General features: G+C 39.4%; 1 protein-coding gene across 4 annotated transcripts in view; it reads right to left on the bottom strand.

The window, feature by feature from the left end:
* The window catches only part of MYOM1 (myomesin 1), a 163,116-nt gene that overhangs the window by 59,472 nt on the left and 76,504 nt on the right, over positions 1-27,140 (bottom strand). For 3 of the 4 annotated variants that reach the window (XM_073790556.1, XM_033837598.2, XM_019920805.3), the window contains 7 exons: positions 26,759-26,958; positions 24,552-24,608; positions 11,678-11,802; positions 6,963-7,146; positions 6,316-6,490; positions 2,597-2,718; positions 938-1,225 (listed from right to left, as the gene is read on the bottom strand). In XM_073790556.1, coding sequence (XP_073646657.1) covers positions 938-1,225; positions 2,597-2,718; positions 6,316-6,490; positions 6,963-7,146; positions 11,678-11,802; positions 24,552-24,608; positions 26,759-26,958 — 1,151 coding nt within the window. The remainder of the gene's footprint in view (positions 1-937; positions 1,226-2,596; positions 2,719-6,315; positions 6,491-6,962; positions 7,147-11,677; positions 11,803-24,551; positions 24,609-26,758; positions 26,959-27,140) is intronic. The other variant, XM_073790557.1, reaches the window with a different exon arrangement.

Genomic DNA, 27,140 nt, shown 5'->3' with positions numbered 1-27,140 from the left:
GAATATAAACTCTCAAATGAATACCCTATCTCATCTTGAGTTGAAGAGGCAAATAAAGGTGTCAAAAAAGTAGAGAAGGGCTTCCCTGGTGGCGCAGAAAAAAAAAAAAGTAGAGAAGGTTACAGAAGTTAGGGATGGGATATACATAGGGGATGGGTGAGAGGCAAGATATGATTTACCAGCATATGCTTACCGTTTCATTTTTATTTGATAAGAAAAACATTGCCTCCTAGAATATATAAACCACAAATACCAAATATCCTAATCAGAAAATTCTGATTACTGATAATTAGTCTTTCTATTCTAATTCTAATTAGGTAATTAGCCTTACTGATAAATAGTCTTAAGTAAATCAGTTCTGGGAATGTGGATCATATATAGTAGAATATGTGATTATAATGCCCTGTTAAACTTTTCATGACAACTCAAAGAGATATTGTTTCTTATGTTTATTTGAATTAAATGTGAAGGTAATTTGAAAACCTGAGGATGAAAAACAGAAGTTAATAACTATGATCCTGATAAAATGTTACTTTTTTGTGAAATATTTTTCCTATCCATTTATTACCAAACACGGATATTTCGAAAGACCTCCCATAGGCTATGACTATCAAATCCTTCCCCTCTCATATCTAACTCTCTCAGCAAAATGAGGCCAAATGTGTGTCTGCTTGTTAAACCAAAGAGACTCTATAACCAAATTACTTTAAATATTCTATTGTCATTAAGCACAATGAATTATGTGCCAAAGCCAAACCCCTATAAAATTACTTTCACAACTCATTAAACAAAAGTATTACAAATGGATAACTGAAAACATAAAATTAAGAATGAACACTGATGAAAGTGAACACAGATGGAAGAAGGTGATCTGGACAACGAGTGGTGAGGACACTCATGGAAACAGACAGGATGCTTTTACTGTTTCAGCTCTCACCTAGATCCTTCTTCTTTTTCAGAGGGTCAGACTTACTTTTCCCCTTAACAGCTGCTTTCTGTAGTGGTGGGAAAAGCTCTTCCTGAACTGTTTCACTTACTTTACTCACTTCTGTTTGGCCCAGGTTGTGAGAGCTACTGGGTAGTGAAGGTTTGTTAAGTTTGCTACCAAGCAAAGCATCTTTCTTAAAAGTTGTCTGGGAGGTGTCATGCATGCCTCCCCTGGAGTCTGTTAGTCCACCTGGTGTATCACTCAGTTCAGGCCACACAGCTGGAGACACTCCTCCCCCTACAATTGCCAGATAACAACAGAAACACTTTGAACCAGGACACAGTACAGAGTGCTCTTACTTCATAGAACAAGCGACAAAAACATTAGCACCACAAACAGAACAAAAGCAATCTTGGTTTAACGGAAATCACTTGGCTTTGCAAGAAATATGGAAAGCATACATTTCACATAACTTACACCAAGGAAGCATTTCAACATTTCCATATTTTCAAAATAGAAGAAATGAGAACAAAAAAACCACAGACAGAACAGGAACCATTCTGATTTGCAGGACCCAAGTAAATATAAGAACAAGCACTTCTCAGACATTTCTTGAGAGAGCTCCATTATTCAACAGAATGGGGGAAAAAACGACCATAAAGTGCACAGGAGACAAACATTGAAGATGTTGATTATATAACAATTAGAGTTATGTACCTTACTGATATAGTAATGGTCTGTACCTCCCAACTTCAAAGACGCATGTTCACTATGTCCTTATAATACAAACATATTCTAAGGAATGTTAAAAAGTAATATGGGGGGCTTCCCTGGTGGCGCAGTGGTTGAGAGTCCGCCTGCCGATGCAGGGGACGCGGGTTCGTGCCCCGGTCCGGGAAGATCCCACATGCCGCGGAGCCTGCGCATCTGGAGCCTGTGCTCGGCATACGGGAGAGGCCAAAACAGTGAGAGGCCCGCGTACCACAAAAAAAAAAAAAAGAAAAAGTAATATGGGGTGCTAACTGAAGATAACTGATATTAAATAATCTTTCTCTTTAAATACGTGCTACTACATCACAGATTTCAATTTAATTGCCCTGAAATACCTGGGTCCCTTTCCCACCTTGAGATTGGAAGGTACATCACTGTACATACATATAATTACTTTATTACTGGTTTTATTCTGTTGGTTACTTTGCCAGCAGAGATGAAACATATCAAGCAACCACACACGTCTCGCACAAATTTTAGCAGTTTATAAAAAGCAGGTTAATGTGCTGTTACTGAGAACAAGCCAGGCTGTGCCGCAGATGAAACGGCTTTTACGTGTGAGATGCTCTGTGTTACGGGTGATGCACCACCTCATGGAATCGGGTGGCACTTCATACTCCCGGATGAGCACCAAGTTAGAATGGAGATTCACACAATGGGAAATATCTGAGGAAACTCGGACTGGTGAAGAGGAAAAGGCTACAGATGCACAGAATCTGGATAAGTGATGAAGATCTGTAAAATGACAGCTATGGAAGGTTAGAGGTCACCTGGAGTCAGAGACAATGATCATCTGAGGATGGAATCATCGAGCAATACTAGAAGTTTTACACAATTTCTGAAGAGGATGGTACCTTTCGTTGTAACTTAGAAAAATTCATTTTTCTGAGAACTTACCAATAGCAGCTTTTACTTCGATTGCTTCTGAATCTTGTGAATATTCACTAAGTCCAGCTGCGTTAACTGCTCTGACCCGGAAAATATAACTCTGACCGGTAGTCAATCCATGACAAGTAAACCTGAAAGGAAAGAAAGTTTTAAAGAAACTTTCCCAGGAGGAAGGTTAGGGAAGTTGATTGTTAGCTTAATGGAATGATCTGGCTTTATGAGAATGATTCATTTTTTAAAAGGAAGAAAAAGATGTAGAGAGATGCAGGTAACATATGTACATTAAGCAAGAAGGCACCTCAGGCAATTTTCTAAATTCACTCTGTCAGACGATGAGGAGTCTTGGTTATCCCCTGCACAAACACCCTACCCTTTTGAGCCTACGTGTGCTTATCAGTAAAATGGAGGTAATAACGCCTACATGGTAAATTTTGTGTGAAGATTGACCATAAACTATATACAGCACCAGGGGGGCGGGGAGGGATAAATTAGGAATTTGGGATTAACAGATACACACTACTATATATAAAACAGATAAACAACGCTTGTTTATCTATTTGTACTGTATAGCACAGGGAACTATATTCAATATCTTGTAATAACCTATGACAGAAAGGAATTCAGAAAAGAATATATATTAAACAGAATCACTTTGCTGTATACCTGAAACATTGTAAATCAACTATACTTTAGTTAAAAAATTAAAAATAAATTTAAAAACTTTAGCAAAAAGTATATATAGTACCTATTACGGGGCCTGGCTATAGGAGGCATTTAATAAATAATAGGTGGTATTAATAACACGATTAATGACTATTTCAGGGATATACTTATAGCTGTAAGGCACTGGCTGCCTTAGTCATAGAGGCCTACTCACTGCCTCCCTGCATGCCATGGAAGGTACAATTACTTGAGAAGTTGACTCCAGAATTGTCATTTGCATTTAAGGGTCCAATAATGAGGTGCGAATCCATGGGCAGTTTGACACATAAAACAACCCCACTCTTTAATAGCTATTATGGCTATAAAGAAAAACTGTTTCATGAATGACTGTAACATTCTAATGCATCCTGAGGACTGTAAGCAGAGGAAATAACTGGTCTGCTAATGACTCTATCACTATTAGCATGTTGAAATACTTAATAAGGGCAGTCATAATGTAGGCCAGCTCAGTTCAGTAAACATTTATTAAGCACTTCAGTGTTCCAGACACTGAGCTAGGTACTGAGGATACAAAGATGAATAAAAAATGGTGCCGGCCCTTGAGCAGCTCCATTCTATTTATGGAAAGGCAGACTCTGCCTTACCCTGCATGAAAATTTCTAAATAGTCCCCAGAAAATGTGGGGAACTCAGAGTAAACGTGAAGTACACAAACAGGCTAAATGAATCTCTTGCAAAACATATTGCCTTCTCCCGTTAGCTGGTTTGTCTTCATTCTCTCCTGTTCTACAAAAGGAACGACTCATCCTCTGGGGGTCCTTGGACATAGAAGTGGCCAAGTCAGAAGCTGCCTAACAAGCCTGCTTGACAATTGGGATGGGGTGAGTCTCCTCTGAGGTTGGTCCTAAATCAAAGGAGACTCAGAATTTGGATGCAGGCCAGAATCCATCATCAACTTGCAAAGCTGGTTGATAAAATATTCAAAAGCAAGAAAAAATAACCCTCCTCACATTAGAAACAGACACAAGGAGACAGTAAAGTATTCTGAATGTCTTTATTTTGGTGTTTATATCTCCTCAGCACTGGATTTAACCATATTGATGTTCAAAATTTGTAAAATGTTGATACTTTTTTCTGCTCATTTAAAATGCCTGCATAATTTATGACACTGGACAGCTACATGAACAAGAATCAAACTGGACTACTTTCTCACACCATATACAAATATAAACTCAAAATGGATTAGACTTAAATGCAAGATCTGAGGCCATGAAAGTCCTAGAAGATAGCATAGGCAATATGCTCTCTGACATTGGTCTTATAATATTTTTTTGGCTCTGTCTCCTCAGGCAAGGGAAACAAAAGCAAAAAGAAACAAATGGGACTACAGCAAATGAAAAAGCTTTTGTACAGTAAAGGAAACTATCAACAAAATGAAAAAGCCACTTACTGAATGGAAGAAGACATAAGCAAATGATATATCTGATAAGGGGTGAATATCCCAAATACAAAAAAAAAACCTCATAAAACTTAACATCAAAAATCCCCCAAACAACCCAATTAAAAGATGGGCAGAGGATCTGAATAGATATTTTCCCAAAGAAGACATACAGATGGCCAAAAAGCACATGAAAATATGCTCAACATCATTAGCCATCAGGGAAATGCAAATCAAAACCACAATGAGCTATCACCTCACACCTGTCAGAATGTATATTCTCAAAAAGACAAGAAATAACAAGCGGTGGCAAGGATGTGGAGGAAAGGGAACGCTCATGCACTGCTGGTGGGATGTAAATTGGTACAAACACTATGGAAAAGAGTATGGTGGTTCTTCAAAAAATTAAAAATAGAACTACCATACCATCCAGCAATTCCACTTCTGGGTATTTTTCTGAAGAAAACAGAAACACTAATTCAAAAAGATACATGTGTCCCTATATTCACTGCAGCATTATTTACAATAGCCAAGATATGGAAGCAACCTAAGTTTCCACTGATAGATGAATGGATAAAGAAGATGTGGCATATATATACAATGGACCATTACTCAGCCATAAAAAGAACGAAGGCTTGTCATTTGCAACATGGATGAACCTAGAGGGTATTATGCTAAGTGAAATAAGTCAAAAAGAGAAAGACAAATACCATATGATTTCATTTCACTTCTATGTGGAATCTAAAAAACAAAACAAATGAACAAACGTTAACAAAACAGAAACAGACTCATAGATATAGAGAACAAACAGTTGTTTGACAGAGGGGAGCAGGGTCAGGGGTGAGTGAAATAGGTGCAGGGGATTAAGGGTTACAAACTTCCAGCTACAAAATAAATGAGTCATGGGGATGAAATTATAGCACAGGGAATATAGCCAATAATATTGTAATAGCTTTGCAATGCTGGCAGATGGTAATTAGACTTATCGTGGAGATAATTTTGTAATGTATAGAAATATTGAATCACTACGTTGTGCACCTGTAACTAACGTAGTGTTGTAGGTCAGTTATACTTGAATTTAAAAAATAATAATAAGGGACTTGCCTGGTGGTCCAGTGGTTAAGACTCTGTGCTTCCAATGCAGGGGGCACAGGTTTGATCCCTGGTCAGGGAACTAAGATCCCACATGCCACGTAGCATGGCCAAAAAAAAGTAATAAATAAAAATAAAATAAAATGTCTGGTTAATTTACGTTCGCTAGAGCCTATTAGATCCTTGAAATCTAGTATCACACTGGGTATTAAAACACGAACAGAGGGTTAAAAAGGACAAACAGCATACAGGGAAAGAATCAGAAAAGAGCTATGAAATGATCTCTTATCATAGCTGGCATTGTGTGTTTCTAAGTGTTTAATATCACTAGTAATCCTTTTTTCAAATGTATGGCTGTAGACATGTTCAATTTTAAGTTCATCTGGATATTCAGAGCATAATGTTTTTAATAATCTCCCTGTGTTTGATGCTTGTGCTGCTCTTTGGGTCCATGTCTGTGGTCCTTTCCTCAGCCCCTGTGGCTCCAGTGTCATACCCCCACTCCCCCCCCAACCCATCCTGCATATTGCGGTTACCTTGTGCCCTTCACGGGGTTGTTGTTGCAGGGCTCCCACTTGCCAGAGCCAACAATACTTGACTCTATGTAGTACCCGACCAGCTCCTTAGCATCTTTGGATTCCTCCCACATAACGACAACTGATGTGTCTGTATTTCTGCTTGGGATGATATTGCTCGGGGGCTTGGGGATGTCTGAGAAAAGAGGGAAATGATGGTCCAGCCCAATGTGGTTTAGAAATTCATTCTTATCACATGTGCACAGACATGCACACACATATACAAATTTTACACTAGTAGTCACGTCAAACACACAGTTCTTTTATAATATATTTGTTAAAGCAGAAAGTTTTTAAAAATATGCTAGTTTGGGAGTACAATGAGAAACTAAACACCCAGGAACATACCAACCCCTTCCAGAAAAAAATACATTAGCAATACTGTTGAAACTCCTGGAGAAGTGTACTTTTCATAATAATTCATAATAATGAAAAATTTTAATGTATCAGTCAAGTACAGTCATCAATTACATTAATAATATGAAAAAAGGAGGTCATGATTTTTACTTTTGAATATATACATATTCCAATAAGACTCTTGCTCTGGAATCCTCTCTTGAATTGAAGTTAAATAAGTTTACAGTGGCTCAAGCAAACTCTATACTTACCAAGTTTGTCCTCGACCATGGTCACTTCCGTTGCCTCGGAGGGCTCACCAATTCCTGCTGAATTGGAGCAGCGGACTCGGAACCGGTAGGATTTCCCCTCAGTCAAGTCAAACAGAGCAAAGCGGGGAGACTTCACAGGGAGCTCCATGTTCACCTGCTGCCAGTTTTCTGTTCCTGCATCACACTGTAGCCAGAACAGTGGAATCCATTGAAAGCACAGAAAGAATAAACTGGAACTCTAAGCCAGGCATCTTGAAGTTCGTTTATCTGCCAACAAACTACTACCTGTTATGCAAGCTGGACTGCAAAAGAGATTTGGGGGAAATGGGGTATGAAACATCTGAAGTACACAGGATTATCTAAATCAAATATGGCTGTATTGTTGAACAAATATGCTGCTTTAATACTTCCCTTCCTTTTTAACTAAATAAGATCATTGGTCTACTTACAAAAGTCCTTAATTTATTTAGATGATAGTTTGGGGTCAGATACTTTTCTAATTCTTAGGGTAGGTAATTAAATTTAATATGCTATGTTAGATACTTATACTTAAATTTCCATTATGTTGTTATGAACTGTGTTATTTTAATTGCGTTTTATTTAATGTCTTATAACATCATGCAGGTCTGTGCTCATATACCATCTCCTCAGAAAGGCCCACTTGATCACCCTCCTTCCATTACCAATCTGAAAGCTTTATTTGCTCCTTTCCTATCTCTCTGTAACCCTTACTTACTCTGCTTTATTTTTCACCAAAACACTTATCAACACTTGAAATTAAATTATTTATTTGTTGTCTCCTTCATTGGAAAGTAAATTCCAGTGAAACAAGTTCAGGGAGCTGTCTTGTTCACTGCTATACCCCAGAGCCTGAAATTGTTATCTAGCACATAGTAGATAATCAACAATTTTTGTTTCTGAATTAATAAATGTTTCTGAATTCTGAATGCATAAAGTTAGTGTAAGATAATGTTATTTTTTTGCCCATATTTTAGAATAAATAATGGGGAAAACCAATTTAAAGATATTTTATCCTTGAAATTAAATTGATCTACAGTGACTTTGAAATCCCTGAAAGAAGGATGTGGTGTGTATTTGAGCTTAGGTACAGAATACAGTAAGAAAACTATCAGCAGTCTTCAGTAATCCTTTTTCCCTACTATTATAACTTTCAGCTCTGCCCAAGGTAGCAGAAGTGACTTTGCTCCAGAACTTCTGAACAGTTTTAAGAGACTTTTCTGGAAATCCAAACCTTGTGATAGACTGACCAGTTGTCAAGAATGATAAATTTGGGGGACAATAAGTTTATTGGTACATCACTCAGCATAATCTTCATTGACTTGAAATGAGAGGCAATACGGTATGGTGAAAAGAACTCAGAGGCACCGATTCTGGTCCTAGCTTTGGTAACAACGAGATATGTGATCCTGGGAAAGTCACATTAGTGTCATCATCTGTAAAATAAGCAAATTTGACAAGCTAACCTCTGAAGTCCCTTGCAGTGCCTTTTATGATAATGTGTCAGTTGTGTGTGGGAGGGTAGAGAGGATAAATTCCCCCGAACAGTCAATCTGCTCCCCACTGGCGGACAGAATTCTCCCAGACTTTTTACCCTTTAGTTTATGGCTTTGACTCATTTTGACATTTTCTCCCTTAGGGAACACATAAACATTTATCAGTCATTTACACTTTCATAATAAAAATAGTAGCTGCATTTCAGTGTGCTAAGAACTTTACCCCATTGTAACTCTTTAATCCCCTCACCTGTGCTCTGAAGTAGGTACTGTGGAGGTAATATTGTGTGATTACTGAGGTTTTCCAGAGGAGACTTAGGCTTGGGAAGGTTGAAAGGCAGCAATGTATAAGAGCTGGATATATGGACCTGAGCCAGACTGCTAGGGTTCAAATCCTAGCTCTGTCTCTTCCTAGTTGTGTGATCTTGGGCAAATTATATACCCCATCTATGCTTCAGTTTCCTCATCTACAAAATAGACATAATGTAAATGAAAGTATTTCCCTCATAGAATTACAGTAAGAATTAAGTGAGTTAACACATGCAGAGCTTAGAACAGTATCTGGTCCTTGTAAACATTAGCTATTTTTATTCCTTTGATAGAAACAGAGCTACCAAGTAATACAATCCTTGCCTCTGACATGACCAGACTTCTGATAGGGGAATGAGAGAAAGAGCTGAAAACAATTTTTCTGGGGAAAAATTGGGGGGCTGAAAAGAACATAGTAGGATGGAAGGGTTGGGAGTGCTGAGACCCGATTTATCTAATTCCTCTCAATATCAACCATTTCAGAGCTCACAGACATGGCATAACTGGTTGCAAGCCTGTCACCATGACAGGCAAGTTCGTCCTTTATGTGCAAATCCCAGGTAAAGAGTTCCATGAAGAAATGCAAGCCCAGGGGTAACCAAAGAGGCAGCACTGCTGTAGGCGTGAACATCCTGGGGATGGAAACTCGCCACAGAACGAGAGCATGGGAACATCTCCCTTAAGAAAGGTCAACGTATTAGATAGAAGTGGTTCATCAGAGATAATCTGAGACTTGGCTCAGGAGAATGGTCTAGCATTTGGACAGTTCCTCTGTAAATGTGCCCCAGGTCTCTGGATGTGTGCTGCTCCCTTACTACCTCAATGTCCTGGCCCTTTTGTCTGTCTGTGGTGCCTGTACAGGCCTCTTTACCCATGCCGCACTCATAAATGTCCCTTCTGTTCCATACGAACAGGTGCAGTGCTGGAAGAACATTTAAATTTTAACCTGGCTCACGTATTTAGGCCTGGAAAAGTGACAGACTTTCGTGGAGAAATTCGTGTTTATGTGACCAGAGGAGATGCTCAACAGAAGCTAAAAGCTGACTCATCTCAAGAAAAGGCCTCGGTAGTAGGTTCTTACTGTGCCATTATTCTAAGAAAGATGGTAATTACTGTCACAGAGCTTATTCAGAACCGTCTTCATGTGGAGCATTTCAAAAGGATTCACTGGGGAGGGTGTATTAAACACCACAGGAAATGAATGTTTATCACTCTTTGTCTTGTCCTCTATTAAAAAAAATTGAGGGAAAAATTTTTAAATCAAGAATGCTACTCAAGTTATATTTTATTTGAAGCTAATATCTAGAAAATATAAAAATTAACAAAAATATAAATTTTTAGTATTATTTTGGTAAAATCAGAATTTCTTTGAAGACGTCCATATTACACGTTGAAGAGATGATACGCTTATTGTTACCGATTTGTTAGGGATAAGAAGCAAGTGAGGAAAGCTCCTAAAGATGTGAGTTAAATGTCCTCATCAAAGAAAAGTATAATAATTAATAAAGGGAAACCACAGACCCTAGTGTTTTTAGCTCCAGTATAATTTTCTCAAGAGCTGCTAATTAGAAATAATTAAAAGGCCATAAAGATAGTCGAATATTGCTTTTACGTTGTTACCTAATTTGCAGATGTTTGCCTACGCCTATATTCCTATGATATCTATTCTCTTGTAATAATTGTCAGGGAAGGTGATCTAATAGGTGTTCTGAAATTGAATGATCAGAGTAGCATTAAAGGTAAAAGAGAGGACTTTAGGAAAATTAATTGAGCTCCATAACATTTTTGCAAAAAAAAAAATGACCTTTTCTATGATTTTTCTATGAAAGCAAAATGTAAATGATACCTTAACATGCTATCACAGAATTTTATAAAAATAAAATATAACAAAAAAGTACAAACAGTTGTTTCATTCATTGTTCTAAAAAGTGGTGCATAACTGCCAATAAAAATGTTCTTACAGACAAGATAAGATAAACTTATTTTAATTTTTTTCAATTATATCCTAATCAAAACCTTCTTAACAATGGATTTGGAACCTCAGTTTCAGCACATTCTCTTTAAATGCCCTTTTCCAGTACCAATGATCCCTTTAGGAGCGGACTTCCTCCGCCCACCCCGGGCCCTGTGCCTTGCCTGGCAGGTGCTCCCCTGTGCACTTGCAGCTGGGGTAGCTCCCCCAGATAATGTCTTGTCCACGTCTTGCTTTTCTCCATTTTCTCAGCATAAATACTTATTAGAACTCCTCTCCAATATGGGTATAGGATAGATTCACATGTAATTCTCATCATTTCACCCATTTTAGGCCTTCATTGTATGCTGCCCTCTCCAAGATAACTACAATATAATTGTAAGATATTTGAGGGAAAGAACTAGCCAGTATCTTTCTTAATTGTAACCCCTGACCCCACCCTCCCACCGGCACTTAGAGTAGTGCCAGCCAAGCTCGAGGGAGCATGTGAGGACTTTCTGTCTTCACTCTCGCAGCCATTTGAAAGTATTGTAACTTCTATTCCTCTCGCCCATCTATCCTTCCTGCAGAGGGACAAGTGCAGAGAGATGAAAAGGCATTTCTAGGGCAAGGGAGACAGAAAAAGTGTCGAGAAAACAGTGTCACAGAGGCAATCTACAGTTTCAGGAACATTTCTCTTCTTAGAAGGGTTATGAGTTGGGGTCTGTGGACCTTGTAGGAGTCTATGGGTGACCCTCAGGGATCCATAAACCCCCTGAACTTTAAGGCAAAGTTCTGTGTGACACACATTTTTCTATAGAAATTGTTTACAGTTTATAAGAGTTTAAAAAGTTCAGGACACAATAGAAATTTAATCTTTACTTCCTTAAAGAAATCTTGAAGAAGTGTTAAGAGGTATAATGTCGATCCCAGAGTCTTACCTTTTCTACAAAGTAGAGGATGCCCTCATGGCCACGCTGACGGGGGGGCTTCCAGCTCAGCACCACATAGCTCTGTGTGGCCTCGATGACAGAGAGGTCTGTGGGGGGCCCGGGAACAATACCCTCTGAAAAACAACAGGGAATAGTGAGGGGCACACACTTGGGAAGCCCAGGGCACTCAAGAGTCACAGAGGGAGGAAGAGCTAATTACTGCTCCACAGTAAAAAGAAGTACCTTGTCTCTAAAATTCTTCCTAAAACTTTCATTCATTCATTCATTCATTCAAAGCCACAATTTTACTTTCTTTGCTTGACAGTTTTAATTTCCTACAGTCCTGAAAAACAGTAGCAATGACACAAGTTATGTTTTCTGCACATCTTACTTTTTTTTAATAAATTTATTTTATTTTTGGCTGCGTTGGGTCTTTGTTGCTGCATGCAGGCTTTCTCTAGTTGTGGTGAGCGGGGGCTACTCTTCATTGTGGGGCGTGGGCTTCTCATAGCGGTGGCTTCTCTTGTTGTGGCTGGCAGGCTCTAGAGCACAGGCTCAGTAGTTGTGGCACACGGGCTTAGTTGCTCTGCGGCATGTGGGATCTTCCCAGACCACGGCTCAAACCTGTGTCCCCTGCACTGGCAGGTGGATTCTTATCCACTGCGCCACCAGGGAAGCCCTTCTGCGTATCTTAAATCAGCTTTTTGACAGAATATCTTTTCAAGTATGCTTGGGTGGCAAACAACCTTGGAATATAGAAATAGTATATCCTCTAGGTCAGAGAGTTGTTTCTGACCAGAAGAGTAAAGATAATGTCTTTCTCCAAGAAACTTTGAGTAGGTTGGTGAGCAGCTCCCTTGTAAGACTGGGGTTTCCTAAGGGCAAGCTTTCTCAGCTGTGACGCAGATCTCTGCATGGGCAGCGTCCACCTGTGTGGCTCCACATCGCCCTGTGGGGCTCAGGGAAGCAGGGGGACCAGTGAAAACACGAAGCTCATGCTGTCTGCTGAGCTGTGGGTAACAGAGCCCTTTCTCTCTGACCCGGGAGTCTCATGCCTTTTGTCAGCATCTATGAAACTGCTATGAAACTTGATGGCCCGTAAGTAGGGTGAAGTTTTAGACCCTCCACAGTTCTTGACATTGGAGTGGCCCTTCCATGTGAAACAAGTAAAATAATGAGCAAAATATATGAAATGACCATTTATAGACATTGGACATCAGTCATCATAGGACAATGATACCCCATAGCTGGAAAATTAGATGAGCCCTACTACTGTCCCAGCTTACTGTCTGGAGGGAGTTTCAAGGCAGCAGCTCAGGAAGAGAAACCCAGGTGGAGCCTGGCAGTCTCCCTGAGTGGAGAAGAAGCTGTAAGTCCAAGGAGGGCAAAGTGTGCACAGAGAGAGTCATGGGGAGGAAAAGGCTGCACAGAGAGAAAGGCTTCAGAGACTTGAGGGGGTCCCTTTGGAGTATTCACTTTAGTATTGATCAGCACATGCATACAAGGAAAGCACCTGGGGCCGGGAACACCCACACAAAAGAACTGGAGAGAAAAATTCTCAACGCTCTCAAAGGACCTGGGAGAGTTCATCCTCCCACCAGCCAGACTGGAAATCTCCTAACTCACGGGGCATCCGGTAGAGTACTCAGAAAAGTACTACCTCTGTAATTCAGCCAAATTACGGCTACACTAAAGGCTGCTCTGATTCCACCAAACAAAAGCAAACCTTGAAAGAATCAAATTGTTTCCCCAGAACAAAGCTCAAGAATATTTATAGGCATAAAAAAATATCCAGCACCATACAACATAAATTCAAAATGTCTGACATGTCATTAAAAAAAAAAAATGGAGAATCTAGGGGAAGATGGCGGAAGAGTAAGACGCGGAGATCACCTTCCTCCCCACAGATACACCAGAAGTACATCTACACGTGGAACAACTCCTACAGAACACCTACTGAATGCTGGGAGAAGACCTCAGACCTCCCAAAAGGCAAGAAACTCCCCACGTACCTGGGTAGGGCAAAAGGAAAAAGAATAAACAGAGACAAAAGAATAGGGACGGGACCTGCACCGGTGGGAGGGAGCCGTGAAGGAGGAAAGGTTTCCACACACTAGAAGCCCCTTCGTGGGCGGAGACTGCGGGTGGTGGAGGAGGGAAGCTTCGGAGCGGTGGAGGAGAGCGCAGCAACAGGGATGCGGAGGGCAAAGCGGAGAGATTCCCGCGCAGAGGATCGGGGCCGACCGGCACTCACCAGCCCGGGAGGCTTGTCTGCTCACGCACCTGGGTGGGCGGGACTGGGAGCGGAAGCTCCGGCTTCGGTCAGAGCGCAGGGAGAGGACTGGCGGAGTGAACACAGCCTGAAGGGGTTAGTGCACCACGGCTAGCCGGGAGGGAGTCAGGGAAAAAGTCTGTACCTGCCGAAGAGGCAAGGGACTTTTTCTTCCCTCTTTGTTTCCTGGTGTGTGAGGAGAAGGGATTAAGAGCGCTGCTTAAAGGAGCTCCAGAGATGGGCGCGAGCCGCGGCTAAAAGCGCGGACCCCAGAGACGGGCATGAGACGCTAAGGCTGCTGCTGCCGCCACCAAGAAGCCTGTGTGCGAGCACAGGTCACTGTCCACACCCCCCTTCCGGGGAGCCTGTGCAGCCCACCACTGCCAGGGTCCCGGGATCCAGGGACAACTTCCCCAGGAGAACGCACGGCGCCTCAGGCTGGTGCAACGTCATGCCAGCCTCTGCCGCCGCAGGCTCGCCGCGCACTCCGTGCCCCGCCCTCCCCCCCGGCCTGAGTGAGCCAGAGCCCCAGAATCAGCGGCTCCTTTAACCCCGTCCTGTCTGAGCGAAGAACAGACGCCCTCCGCCGACCTACAAGCAGAGGTGGGGTCAAATCCAAAGCTGAACCCTGGGAGCTGTGAGAACGAAGAAGAGAAAGGGAAATCTCTCCCAGCAGCCTCAGGAGCAGCGGATTAAATCTCCACAATCAACTTGATGTACCTGCATCTGTGGAATACCTGAATAGACAACGCATCATCCCAAAGTGAGGAGGTGGACTTTGAGAGCAAGATTTAGGATTTTTTCCACTTTTCCTCGTTTTGTGAGTGTGTATGTGTATGATTCTGTGTGAGATTTTGTCTATATAGCTTTGCTTTCACCATTTGTCCTAGGGTTCTATCCGTCCTTTTTTTGTTTTGTTTTTTTTGGGGAGTTTTTTTACTTAAAAAAAATTTTTTTTCTTAATAATTATTTTTTTATTTTAATAACTTTATTTCATTTTATTTTATCTTCTTTCTTTCTTTCTTTCTACTTTTTCTCCCTTTTATTCTGAGCCGTGTGGATGTAAGGCTCTTGGTGCTGCAGACAGGAGTCAGTGCTGTGCCTCTGAGGTGGGAGAGCCAACTTCAGGACACTGGTCCACAAGACACCTCCCAGCTCCACGTAATATCAAATGGCGAAAATCTCCCAGAGATCTCCATCTCAACACCAGCACCCAGCTTCACTCAACGACCAGCAAGCTACAGTGCTGGACACCCTATGCCAAACAACTAGCAAGACAGGAACACAACCCCACACATTAGCAGAGAGGCTGCCTAAAATCATAATAAGTCCACAGACATCCCAAAACACACCACCAGACGTGGACCTGCCCACCAGAAAGACAAGATCCAGCCTCATCCACCAGAACACAGGCACTAGTCCCCTCCACCAGGAAGCCTACACAACCCACTGAACCAACTTTAGGCCACTGGGGAGAGACACCAAAAACAACGGGAACTATGAACCTGCAGCCTGCAAAAAGGAGACCCCAAACACAGTAAGATAAGCAAAATGAGAAGACAGAAAAACACACAGCAGATGAAGGAGCAAGATAAAAACCCACCAGACGTAACAAATGAAGAGGAAATAGGCAGTCTACATGAAAAAGAATTCAGAATAATGATAGTAAAGATGATCCAAAAACTTGGAAATAGAATAGAGAAAATGCAAGAAACATTTAACAAGGACCTAGAAGAACTAAAGATGAAACAAGCAACGATGAACAACACAATAAATGAAATTAAAAATACTCTAGAAGGGATCAATAGCAGAATAACTGAGGCAGAAGAACGGATAAGTGACCTAGAAGATAAAATAGCAGAAATAACTACTGCAGAGCAGAATAAAGAAGAAAGAATGAAAAGAACTGAACACAGTCTCAGAGACCTCTGGGACAACATTAAACACACAAACATTCGAATTATAGGGGTTCCAGAAGAAGAAGAGGAAAAGAAAAGGACTGAGAAAATATTTGAAGAGATTATAGTTGAAAACTTCCCTAATATGGGAAAGAAAATAATCAAGTCTAGGAAGCACAGAGAGTCCCATACAGGATAAATCCAAGGAGAAACACTCCAAGACACATATTAATCAACACTCCAAGACACATATTAATCAAGACACATATTAATCTCCAAGGAGAAACACTCCAAGACACATATTGTCAAAAATTAAATACAAAGAAAACATATTAAAAGCAGCAAGGGAAAAACAACAAATAACACACAAGGGAATCCCCATAAGGTTAACAGCTGATCTTTCAGCAGAAACTCTGCAAGCCAGAAGGGACTGGCAGGACATATTTAAAGTGATGAAGGAGAAAAACCTACAACCAAGATTACTCTACCAGCAAGGATCTCATTCAGATTTGATGGAGAAATTAAAACCTTTAGAGACAAGCAAAAGCTGAGAGAGTTCAGCACCACCAAACCAGCTTTACAGCAAATGCTAAAGGATCTTCTCTAGGCAAGAAACACAAGAAAAGGAAAAGACCTACAATAACAAACCCAAGACAATTAAGAAAATGGTAATAGGAACATACATATCGATAATTACCTTAAATGTAAATGGATTAAATGCTCCCACCAAAAGACACAGACTGGCTGAATAGATACAAAAACAAGACCCATATATATGCTGTCTACAAGAGACCCACTTCAGACCTAGAGACACATACAGACTGAAAGTGAGGGGATGGGAAAAGATATTCCATGCAAATGGAAACCAAAAGAAAGCTGGAGTAGCAATTCTCATATCAGACAAAATAGACTTTCAAATAAAGACTATTAGAAGAGACAAAGAAGGACACTACATAATGATCAAGGGATTGATCCAAGAAGATATAACAATTGTAAATATTTATGCACCCAACATAGGAGCACCTCAATATATAAGGCAAATACTAACAGCCATAAAAGGGGAAATCAACAGTAACACATTCATAGTAGGGGACTTTAACACCCCACTTTCACCAATGGACAGATCATCCAAAATGAAAATCAATAAGGAAACACAAGATTTAAATGATACATTAAACAAGATGGACTTAATTGATATTTATAGGACATTCCATCCAAAAACAACAGAATACACATTCTTCTCCAGTGCTCATGGAACATTCTCCAGGATAGATCATATCTTGGGTCACAAATCAAGCCTTGGTAAATTTAAGAAAATTTAAATTGTATCAAGTATCTTTTCCGACCACAACGCTATGAGACTAGATATCAATTACAGATCTGTAAAAAATACAAACACATGGAGGCTAAACAATACACTACGAAGTGATCACTGAAGAAATCAAAGAGGAGATCAAAAAATACCTAGAAACAAATGACAATGAAGACACGATGACCCAAAACCTATGGGATGCAGCAAAAGCAGTTCTAAGAGGGAAGTTTATAGCAATACAATCCTACCTTAAGAAACAGGAAACATCTCGAATAAACAATGTAACCTTGCACCTAAAGCAATTAGAGAAGGAAGAACAAAAAAAACCCCCGAAGTTAGCAGAAGGAAAGAAATCAAGATCAGATCAGAAATAAATGAAAAAGAAATGAAGGAAACGATAGCAAAAATCAATAAAACTAAAAGCTGTTTCTTTGAGAAGATAAACAAAATTATAAACCATTAGCTAGACTCATCAAGAAAAAAAGGGAGAAGACTCAAATTAATAGAATTAGAAATGAAAAAGGAGAAGTAACAACTGACACTGCAGAAATACAAAATATCATGAGAGATTACTACAAGCAACTCTATGCCAATAAAATGGACAACCTGGAAGAAATGGACAAATTCTTAGAAATGCACAACCTGCCAAGACTGAATCAGGAAGAAATAGAAAATATGAGCAGACCAATCACAAACACTGAAATTGAAAATGTGATTAAAAATCTTCCAACAAACAAAAGCCCAGGACCAGATGGCTTCACAGGCGAATTCTATCCAACATTTAGAGAAGAGCTAACACCTATCCTTCTCAAATTCTTCCAAAATATAGCAGAGGGAGGAACACTCCCAAACTCATTCTACGAGGCCACCATCACCCTGATACCAAAACCAGACAAGGATGTCACAAAGAAAACTACAGGCCAGTATCACTGATGAACATAGATGCAAAAATCCTCAACAAAATACTAGCAAACAGAATCCAACAGCACATTAAAAGGATCATACACCATGATCAAGTGGGGTTTATTCCAGGAATGCAAGGATTCTTCAATATATGCAAATCAATCAATGTGATACACCATATTAACAAATTGAAGGAGAAAACCATATGGTCATCTCAATAGATGCAGAAAAAGCTTTCGACAAAATTCAACACCCATTTATGATAAAAACCCTCCAGAAAGTAGGCATAGAGGGAACTTTCCTCAACGTAATAAAGGCCACATATGACAAACCCACAGCCAACATCATCCTCAATGGTGAAAAACTGAAAGCATTTCCACGAAGATCAGGAACAAGACAAGGTTGCCCACTCTCACCACTCTTATTCAACATAGTTTTGGAAGTTTTAGCCATAGCAATCAGAGAAGAAAAGGAATCCAAATCGGAAAAGAAGTAAAGCTGTCACTGTCTGCAGATGACATGATAGTATACATAGAGAATCCTAAAGATGCCACCAGAAAACTACTAGAGCTAATCAATGAATTTGGTAAAGTAGCAGGATACAAAATTCATGCACAGAAATCTCTGGCATTCCTATACACTAATGATGAAAAATCTGAAAGTGAAACCAAGAAAACACTCCCATTTACCATTACAACAAAAAGAATAAAATATCTAGGAATAAACCTACCTAAGGAGACAAAAGACCTGTATGCAGAAAATTATAAGACACTGATGAAAGAAATTAAAGATGATACAAATAGATGGAGAGATATACCATTTTCTTGGATTGGAAGAACCAACATTGTGAAAATGACTCTACTACCCAAAGCAATCTACAGATTCAATGCAATCCCGATCAAACTACCACTGGCATTTTTCACAGAACTAGAACAAAAAATTTCACAATTTGTATGGAAACACAAAAAACCCCGGATAGCCAAAGCAATCTTGAGAAAGAAAAACAGAGCTGGAGGAATCAGGCTCCCTGACTTCAGACTATACTACAAAGCTACAGTAATCAAGACAGTATGGTACTGGCACAAAAACAGAAAGATCAATGGAAGAGGATAGAAAGCCCAGAGATAAACCCACGCACATATGGTCACCTTATCTTTGATAAAGGAGGCGGGAATGTACAATGGAGGAAGGACAGCCGCTTCAATAAGTGGTGCTGGGAAACCTGGACAGGTACATGTAAAAGTATGAGTTAGATCACTCCCTAACACCATACACAAAAATAAGCTCAAAATAGATTAAAGACCTAAATGTAAGGCCAGAAACTATCAAACTCTGAGAGGAAAACATAGGCAGAACACTCTATGACATAAACCACAAAAAGATCCTTTTTGACCCACCTCCTAGAGAAATGGAAATAAAAACAAAAATAAACAAGTGGGACCTAATGAAACTTCAAAGCTTTTGCACAGCAAAGGAAACCATAAACAAGACCAAAAGACAACCCTCAGAATGGGAGAAAATATTTGCAAATGAAGCAACTGACAAAGGATTACTCTACAAAATTTACAAGCAGCTCATGCAGCTCAATAACAAAAAAACAAACAACCCAATCCAAAAATGGGCAGAAGACCTAAATAGACATTTCTCCAAAGAAGATATACAGACTGCCAACAAACACATGAAAGAATGCTCAACATCATTAATCATTAGAGAAATGCAAATCAAAACTACAATGAGATATCATCTCATACCAGTCAGAATGGCCATAATCAAAAAATCTAGAAACACGGGCCTTCCCTGGTGGCGCAGTGGTTGAGAGTCCGCCTGCCGATGCAGGGGACACAGGTTCGTGCCCCGGTCTGGGAAGATCCCACATGCCGCGGAGCGGCTGGGCCTGTGAGCCATGGCAAAAAAAAAAAAAAAAAAAAATCTAGAAATAATAAATGCTGGAGAGGGTGTTGAGAAAAGGGAACACTCTTGCACTGCTGGTGGAAATGTGAATTGGTACAGCCACTATGGAGAACAGAATGGAGGTTCCTTAAAAAACTAAAAATAGAACTACCATATGACCCAGCAATCCCACTACTGGGCATATACCCTGAGAAAACCATAATTCAAAAAGAGTCATGTACCAAAATGTTCACTGCAGCTCTATTTACAATAGCCCGGAGATGGAAACAACCTAAGTGTCCATCATCAGGTGAATGGATAAAGAAGATGTGGCACATATATACAATGGAATATTACTCAGCCATAAAAAGAAATGAAATTGAGCTATTTGTAATGAGGTGGATGGACCTAGAGTCTGTCATACAGAGTGAAGTAAGTCAGAAAGAAAAAGACAAATACCATATGCTAACACATATATATGGAATTTAAGAAAAAAAAATGTCATGAAGAACCTAGGGGTAAGACAGGAATAAAGACACAGACCTACTAGAGAATGGACTTGAGGATATGGGGAGGGGGAAGGGTAAGCTGTGACAAAGAGAGAGAGTGGCATGGACATATATACACTACCAAACGTAAAATAGCTAGCTAGTGGGAAGCAGCCGCATAGCACAGAGAGATCAGCTCGGTGCTTTGTGACCACCTAGATGGGTGGAATAGGGAGGGTGGGAGGGAGGGAGACGCAAGAGGGAATAGATATGGGAACATATGTGTATGTATAACTGATTCACTTTGTTATAAAGCAGAAACTAACACACCATTGTAAAGCAATTATACTCCAATAAAGATGTTAAAAAAAAAATGACCAGGGAATTCCCTGGTGGTCCATTGGTTAGTGTTCTCACTGCTGAGGGCTTGGGTTCAATCCCTGGTCAGGGAACTAAGATCCCAACAGCCATGAGGCACAGCCAAAAAAAAAAAAAAAAATCACCAAGTATGCAAAGAAGCAAGAAAATACAACCCATGATGAGGAGAAATATCAATCAATGATACAAAACCAGAAATGTCACAAATGATAGAACTAGTAAACAAGGACATAAAGACGGTTATTATAAATGTATTCCATATGTTCAAGAGGCTAAAGATTAAAGATGATAATTAAAGACATGGAAAATATAAAAATAATACAAATTAATTTCTAAGATGAAAACTACAAAGTCTTTTACAAAGAATACATTGCCTGGAATTCACAATAGGTTAGAAGCTAAAGAGGAGAAGAATAATAAAATTAATGACATAGCAGTAGAAAGTAACAGAGAAAGAAATGAAACACGGAAAGAAAAAAAGACTGATAGGAAAAATGAGCACAGCATCACTGAGCTTTGGTTTCAAGAGGCATGTAATTGGAGTTCCTGAAGAAGAGAAGAGAGAGGGGAGTATAGAAAAAAAAATTTGAAGAAATAATGTGAAAAACAATTTCCAAATCTGATGAAAACCATAAATGCACAGATTCAAGGAACTTGCAAACGCCAAGCACAAGATATGAAGGAAACTACACAAATGCACATCATAATCAAATTTCTAAAGCCAGTGATAAAGGGAATATCTTAAAAGCAGACATGGGAAAAAAATACATTACATACAGAAAAACACAAATAAGAATGGCAGGAAAAAAAATGATAGCAGTCATTCTTACAGTGCAGACCTATATTACAATGGACCAACCTCTAAAGAAAGACTGTCAACCTAGAATTCTATAGCTGGTGGATATAGTCCAAAAATGAAGACGAAATACAGACTCTCGCAAACATACAAATAATAAAATAATTCATAACCAGCAGGATTGCACTACAAGAAATATTAAAGGAAATGCCTAAAAAAAAAAAAAGGAAATGCCTTAGGTGGAAAGAAAATCACATCAGATGGAAATCCACATCTACACAAAGAAATAAAGAGCAACAGAAATGGTAAAAATGTGAGTGAATACTGAAAACTTTCTTCGTACTTTTAAAATTTCTTTGAAAGCTTTGTGACTGAACCAAAATAATAACATCATATCATAGAGTTTATAATATATAAACAAATAAAATACATAACAACACCACCATGGCTAGGAGGGGTAAATGGAATGATACTGCTGTAAGTTCTTATACTACATGTGAAGTAGGATAATATTACTTGAAGGTACATTGTCATAAATTCCAAACTACTATAAAAGAAAAAAATAATTATAGCTAATAAGATAACATAGATAAAATGGAATAACAAAAGGTATTTAATCCAAAAGAATGTAGAAAGAGGGAAAAGAAAGCAAACAAATAGATGGAACGGATAGAAAACAACTAGCAAGATGGTAGATTTAAATGCAGCCATATCAATAATCACATGAAATGTAAATAGCTCAAACACCCCAATTAAAAGGTAAAGATTACCAGATTGCATAAAAAGGCAAGGCCCAACTATATGCTGCCTACAAGAAACATGATTTAAATACAAAGACACATAGGTTAAAAGTAAAAGGAAGGAAATCATATGTCATGCTAACACTAATCAAAAGAAAGCTGGGGTCATTATATTCATATTAGACAAAACAGATTTCCAAGCAAAAATGTATTACCGTGGATAAAAGGAGTCACTTCCTAATATTAAAGTGGTCAGTGCATAAGAGGATATAACAATAAAAATGTTTATGCATCTAATAACAGAGCTTCAAAACACATGAAACCAAACCTGATAAAACTACAAGAAGCATTTAAATCCACCATTTAGTTGGAGATGTCACCACTATTTTAACAATAATTGATAGAGGGGCTTCCCTGGCGGTACAGTGGTTAAGAATCTGCCTGCCAAAGCAGGGTACACAGGTTCAAGCCCTGGTCCGGGAAGATCCCACATGCCGCGGAGCAACTAAGCCCGTGCACCACAACTACTGAGCCTGCGCTCTAGAGCCTGCGAGCCACAACTATTGAAGCCCGCCTGCCTAGAGACCATGCTCTGCAACAAGAGAAGTCACCGCAATGAGGAACCCACGCACCACAACGAAGAGTAGCCTCCGCTGGCCACAACTAGAGAAAGCCTGCGTAGCAACGAAGACCCGACGCAGCCAAAAATAAATAAATAAAATAAAATAATTAAATAAAATAATGGATAGAATGAGTAGATAGAAAATCACGAAGAATAAAAGACTCAAATGAAATCCCAGCAGGGTTTTTTTTTTTTTAGAAATTGATAAGCTGATTTTAAATTCTACATGGAAATGCAAAGACTTAGAACAGCCAAAACAACTGTGGGGAAAAAAAAAAGATTAGAGGACTTATACTACCTGATTGCAAAACTGTGAAGCTTTAAAAAAAACATGAAGCTTATAAAAGCTACAGTAATAAAGACGGTGTGGTACTGGTGTAGAGAAAATAAAATTGACCAATAAATATTCCAGAAATAGATCCACAAATATACAATCAATTGATTTGGACAATGGTGCCAAGGCAATTCAATGGGAAGAAAATAATCTTTTCAACAGATATTGCTGAAATAACTGGAGAGCCATATGCAAAATAATAATAATAACTTAGACCCTTAATCCACACAATATAGAAATAATTAATTTGAAATGGATCATAGATTGAAATATAAGAGCTAATGCTATAACATGTCTAGAAAAAAAAGGGAGAATATCTGAATGAACTTGGATTTGACAAAGATGTCAAATATGATGCAAAAATGGCAAATAAGCACATGAAAATGTGCTCAACAGTATTAGGGAAGTGCAAATTAAGACCACTATACACCTACTATGAAATACCACCATGGTACAAAACACCACTATGCACCAATTAGAAAGGCTAAAATTAAAAAGACTGACCGTACCACGAACTGGTTACAGTGTGGAGCAGCTGAAACTCTGGACTACTGCAGATGGGAATGTAAAATGGTATAACCATTTTGGAAAACAGTTGGCAATTTCTTTAAAAATTAAACAAACATCTATCAGATGACCTATCCATTCAAACCCTGGGTATTTATCCAAGAGAAATGAAAGTGTATGTCCACAAAAACACTTAACAAGGAGGTTCATAGAAGGTTTCAATGGTGAAGGTATAAATAAGTTGGAATAAACTGATACATGCATCAATATGGATAAATCTCAGAATAATTATGCTGAGTGAAAGAAACCAGACAAAAATGAGTATGATTCCATTGATCTAAAATTGTGGACAACACAAACGATAGTGACAGAAAGCATGTCAGTGATGGCCTGGAGATGAGGAAGGGGCAGGAGGGAAGTATTACAGAGGGGTATGAGGAAATATAGGGGTGATGTATATGTTCATTACTTTGATCACGGTGATGGTTTCACAGGTGTTTGCACATGTAAAATTTATCACATTGCTCATTTTACAGACATGCAGTTTAGTGTATGTCATTATACCTCAATTAAGCTTTTTAAAAAAAGCGATTCTCTGACAACATAAGTTACTTCATGATCTCCAAATATTTCAGAATGTTCTTTCCAAAACACTTAAATAATATACAGTGTAGCCTCATAACAAAAGCCAAACTGCATAGCAGAGCACTGGCAATACTATCTGGGGAAAACGTGGTTTTTACCTGTCGGTTCCTCCTCAGTGACAATGATCTGTCCAGTCCAGGGTGCTGAAGGGCGACCTGACAGAGATAAATACAAAAATCAGAAACATTCACAAATGCAGTTCAGCTGCACTGAGAAATTGGTAAACTGGCCAGATTAGTCCCCAATGGGGTTGTTACTAGTTTACTTATGTACCTTCTTAGTGAGTCTTATCAAGCACGCACATGGTATTTTGGGGAGAGGGGGCATAGTCTCTGTTCTCAAACAACTCACAATCTGCTAGATTCCACGTTTCCGGAACTGTACTGACACAGGCGAGGTAAACAGCCTGTGTTCATACACTGTTCCCCATGTATCTCCTGAAACACATAGGCTCTCTCACCCTCCTTGAGAGATAGCATTTAATTGGGAGAAAACTTTCAGGAACAATTGTAAGCCGGGCTGTTATTTATGTCATAATGAAGATGAAAGGGGAGAGAGGCGCTGATCCTGCAGTAAAGCTCAACGAAAGAGATTTCTTTCCATTAATTTTGAAAGTGTTATTTACAAAGGAAAGCAGTTTAGATCCCGAGTAAGGAAAATGAGTGAGACAGGCAGTATAAAGTTAAAGGGGAAATTCATTTCTGTGATATCAGAAAGACATCAGAAAGAGAGAATGATTCAACTCCTGCTTCAAGTGAGGGACTTTTCACCAGACTGTGTGCAAAAAACAGAAAGGTGATAAGCAAGATAATTCATTTTCAATCCCAACAAATCTTACTTTCATTGACATTTATTAAAGAGGAGTAAATGAAAGTATGAGATGGAATTAGGAAAGAGGGAGAGAAGTTGGACAGTGGGTGAAAAGTGATTGGAGAGTAATCAGGGAGCCTGATTAGAAAAGTCTCCAGAGGGAAGGTGACATTATTTTACTTAGATTTTTATGATGCCACTACATGTACTTAAGGTCAAGAATAACACTGAAAATGTTATAAATGGCATAGACCAGTAGTCCTCAACTAGGGTGATTTTGCCCCCCAGGGACATGTGATAATGTCTCGAGACAATTTTGATTGTCATGATGGCGGTTGGGGGGAGGGGGGAGGAGGGGGTGGGGGGACCATAGGCATCTAGCGAGTAGAGGCCAGGGATGCTGCTAAACATCTTACAGTGCACAGGACAGCCCCCTACAACATAGAATTACCTGGCCTAAAATGTCAATAGGGCCAAGGTTGAGAAATCTGGTATAGACTGAAATGTGAAATTCCAATTCTTTTAATGCCACTTTAAGGTCCCTATTATTAAGGATGCTGTATTGGTTCCTAGGAAACAAATGCAGAGCATAATTCATATACCACAATTTTTTTTTTTAAAGAAGATGTTGGGAGTAGGAGTTTATTAATTTATTTTATTTATTTTTACTGTGTTGGGTCTTCGTTTCTGTGTGAGGGCTTTCTCTAGTTGTGGCAAGCGGGGGCCACTCTTCATCGTGGTGCGCAGGCCTCTCACTATCACGGCCTCTCTTGTTGCAGAGCACAGGCTCCAGACGTGCAGGCTCAGTAGTTGTGGCTCACGGGCCTAGTTGCTCCGCGGCATGTGGGATCTTCCCAGACCAGGGCTCGAACCCGTGTCCCCTGCATTAGCAGGCAGATTCTCAACCACTGCGCCACCAGGGAAGCCCCATGTACCACAATTTTGACATTGAGACTTGGAGGCTAAATATATGAAAAGATTATTTTTGATTCTAACACAGAAACCCGAGTACAGATCAGACACGATGTGTCGTAAATGTGTTTTTCCTTTGACATAAAGAAATTCACAGTGTTGAGTATTAATGCTCTAAGGGATAAATTCAAGATTAAGAAAACTACCTTACAATTTTAAGAAAATGAACCAGAAAGAAAAGTATATTTGAACTGTGCTAATAAAATGAAAAAAAAAAAAAGCTCTCCAGCCTTTTGGTTTTCATATTTCATTTCAAACACAATGCCTGTAACTCAGTCAAATAAGGCAAACTTTTCTGAATCAAATAAAAATAACATAAAATAAAGCCCTTAGTGAACAGATGAGTCAAAAAACAAATACTTTTTTGTTTTTGTCTTTTTTTCCCCTGGATTTTTCTGATCAGTAAAGGATTTCTTATTCTCTTCTCCCTCTAGTGGAGGGTGGAGAAATAACCTTGCAATAGGATCTACTTCAGGCATATAAAAAAAATTCAAGATGATCCTGAAAAATGAAAAATGCTTACTTTTAAGTCTAGCTTTCTCAGCTGGATCCAGAGCAGCCACAGGCTCGGAAACACGAGAGGGGAGACCTATTCCAGTTTTGTTCACAGCACGAACTCGGAATATGTAAGAACGACCTTCTATCAATCCAGTGACTGGGAAACGAGCAAACTTCACAGGTGTGTCATTGCACTGAGACCAGCTGTCTGTGCCCACCTCACACCTAAGGGAGAGAGAGTGATGGACAAAACAGAAAAAAACAGAGCTGGAGGAATCAGACTCCCTGACTTCAGACTATACCACAAAGCTACAGTAATCAAGATAATATGGTACTGGCACAAAAACAGAAATATAGATCAATGGAACAGGATAGAAAGCCCAGAGATAAACCCATGCACCTATGGT

The sequence above is a fragment of the Tursiops truncatus genome, chromosome 13 (assembly GCF_011762595.2).
Source record: "Tursiops truncatus isolate mTurTru1 chromosome 13, mTurTru1.mat.Y, whole genome shotgun sequence".
Lineage (NCBI taxonomy): Eukaryota > Metazoa > Chordata > Mammalia > Artiodactyla > Delphinidae > Tursiops > Tursiops truncatus.
This window is presented reverse-complemented; position numbering and strand designations above follow the sequence as displayed.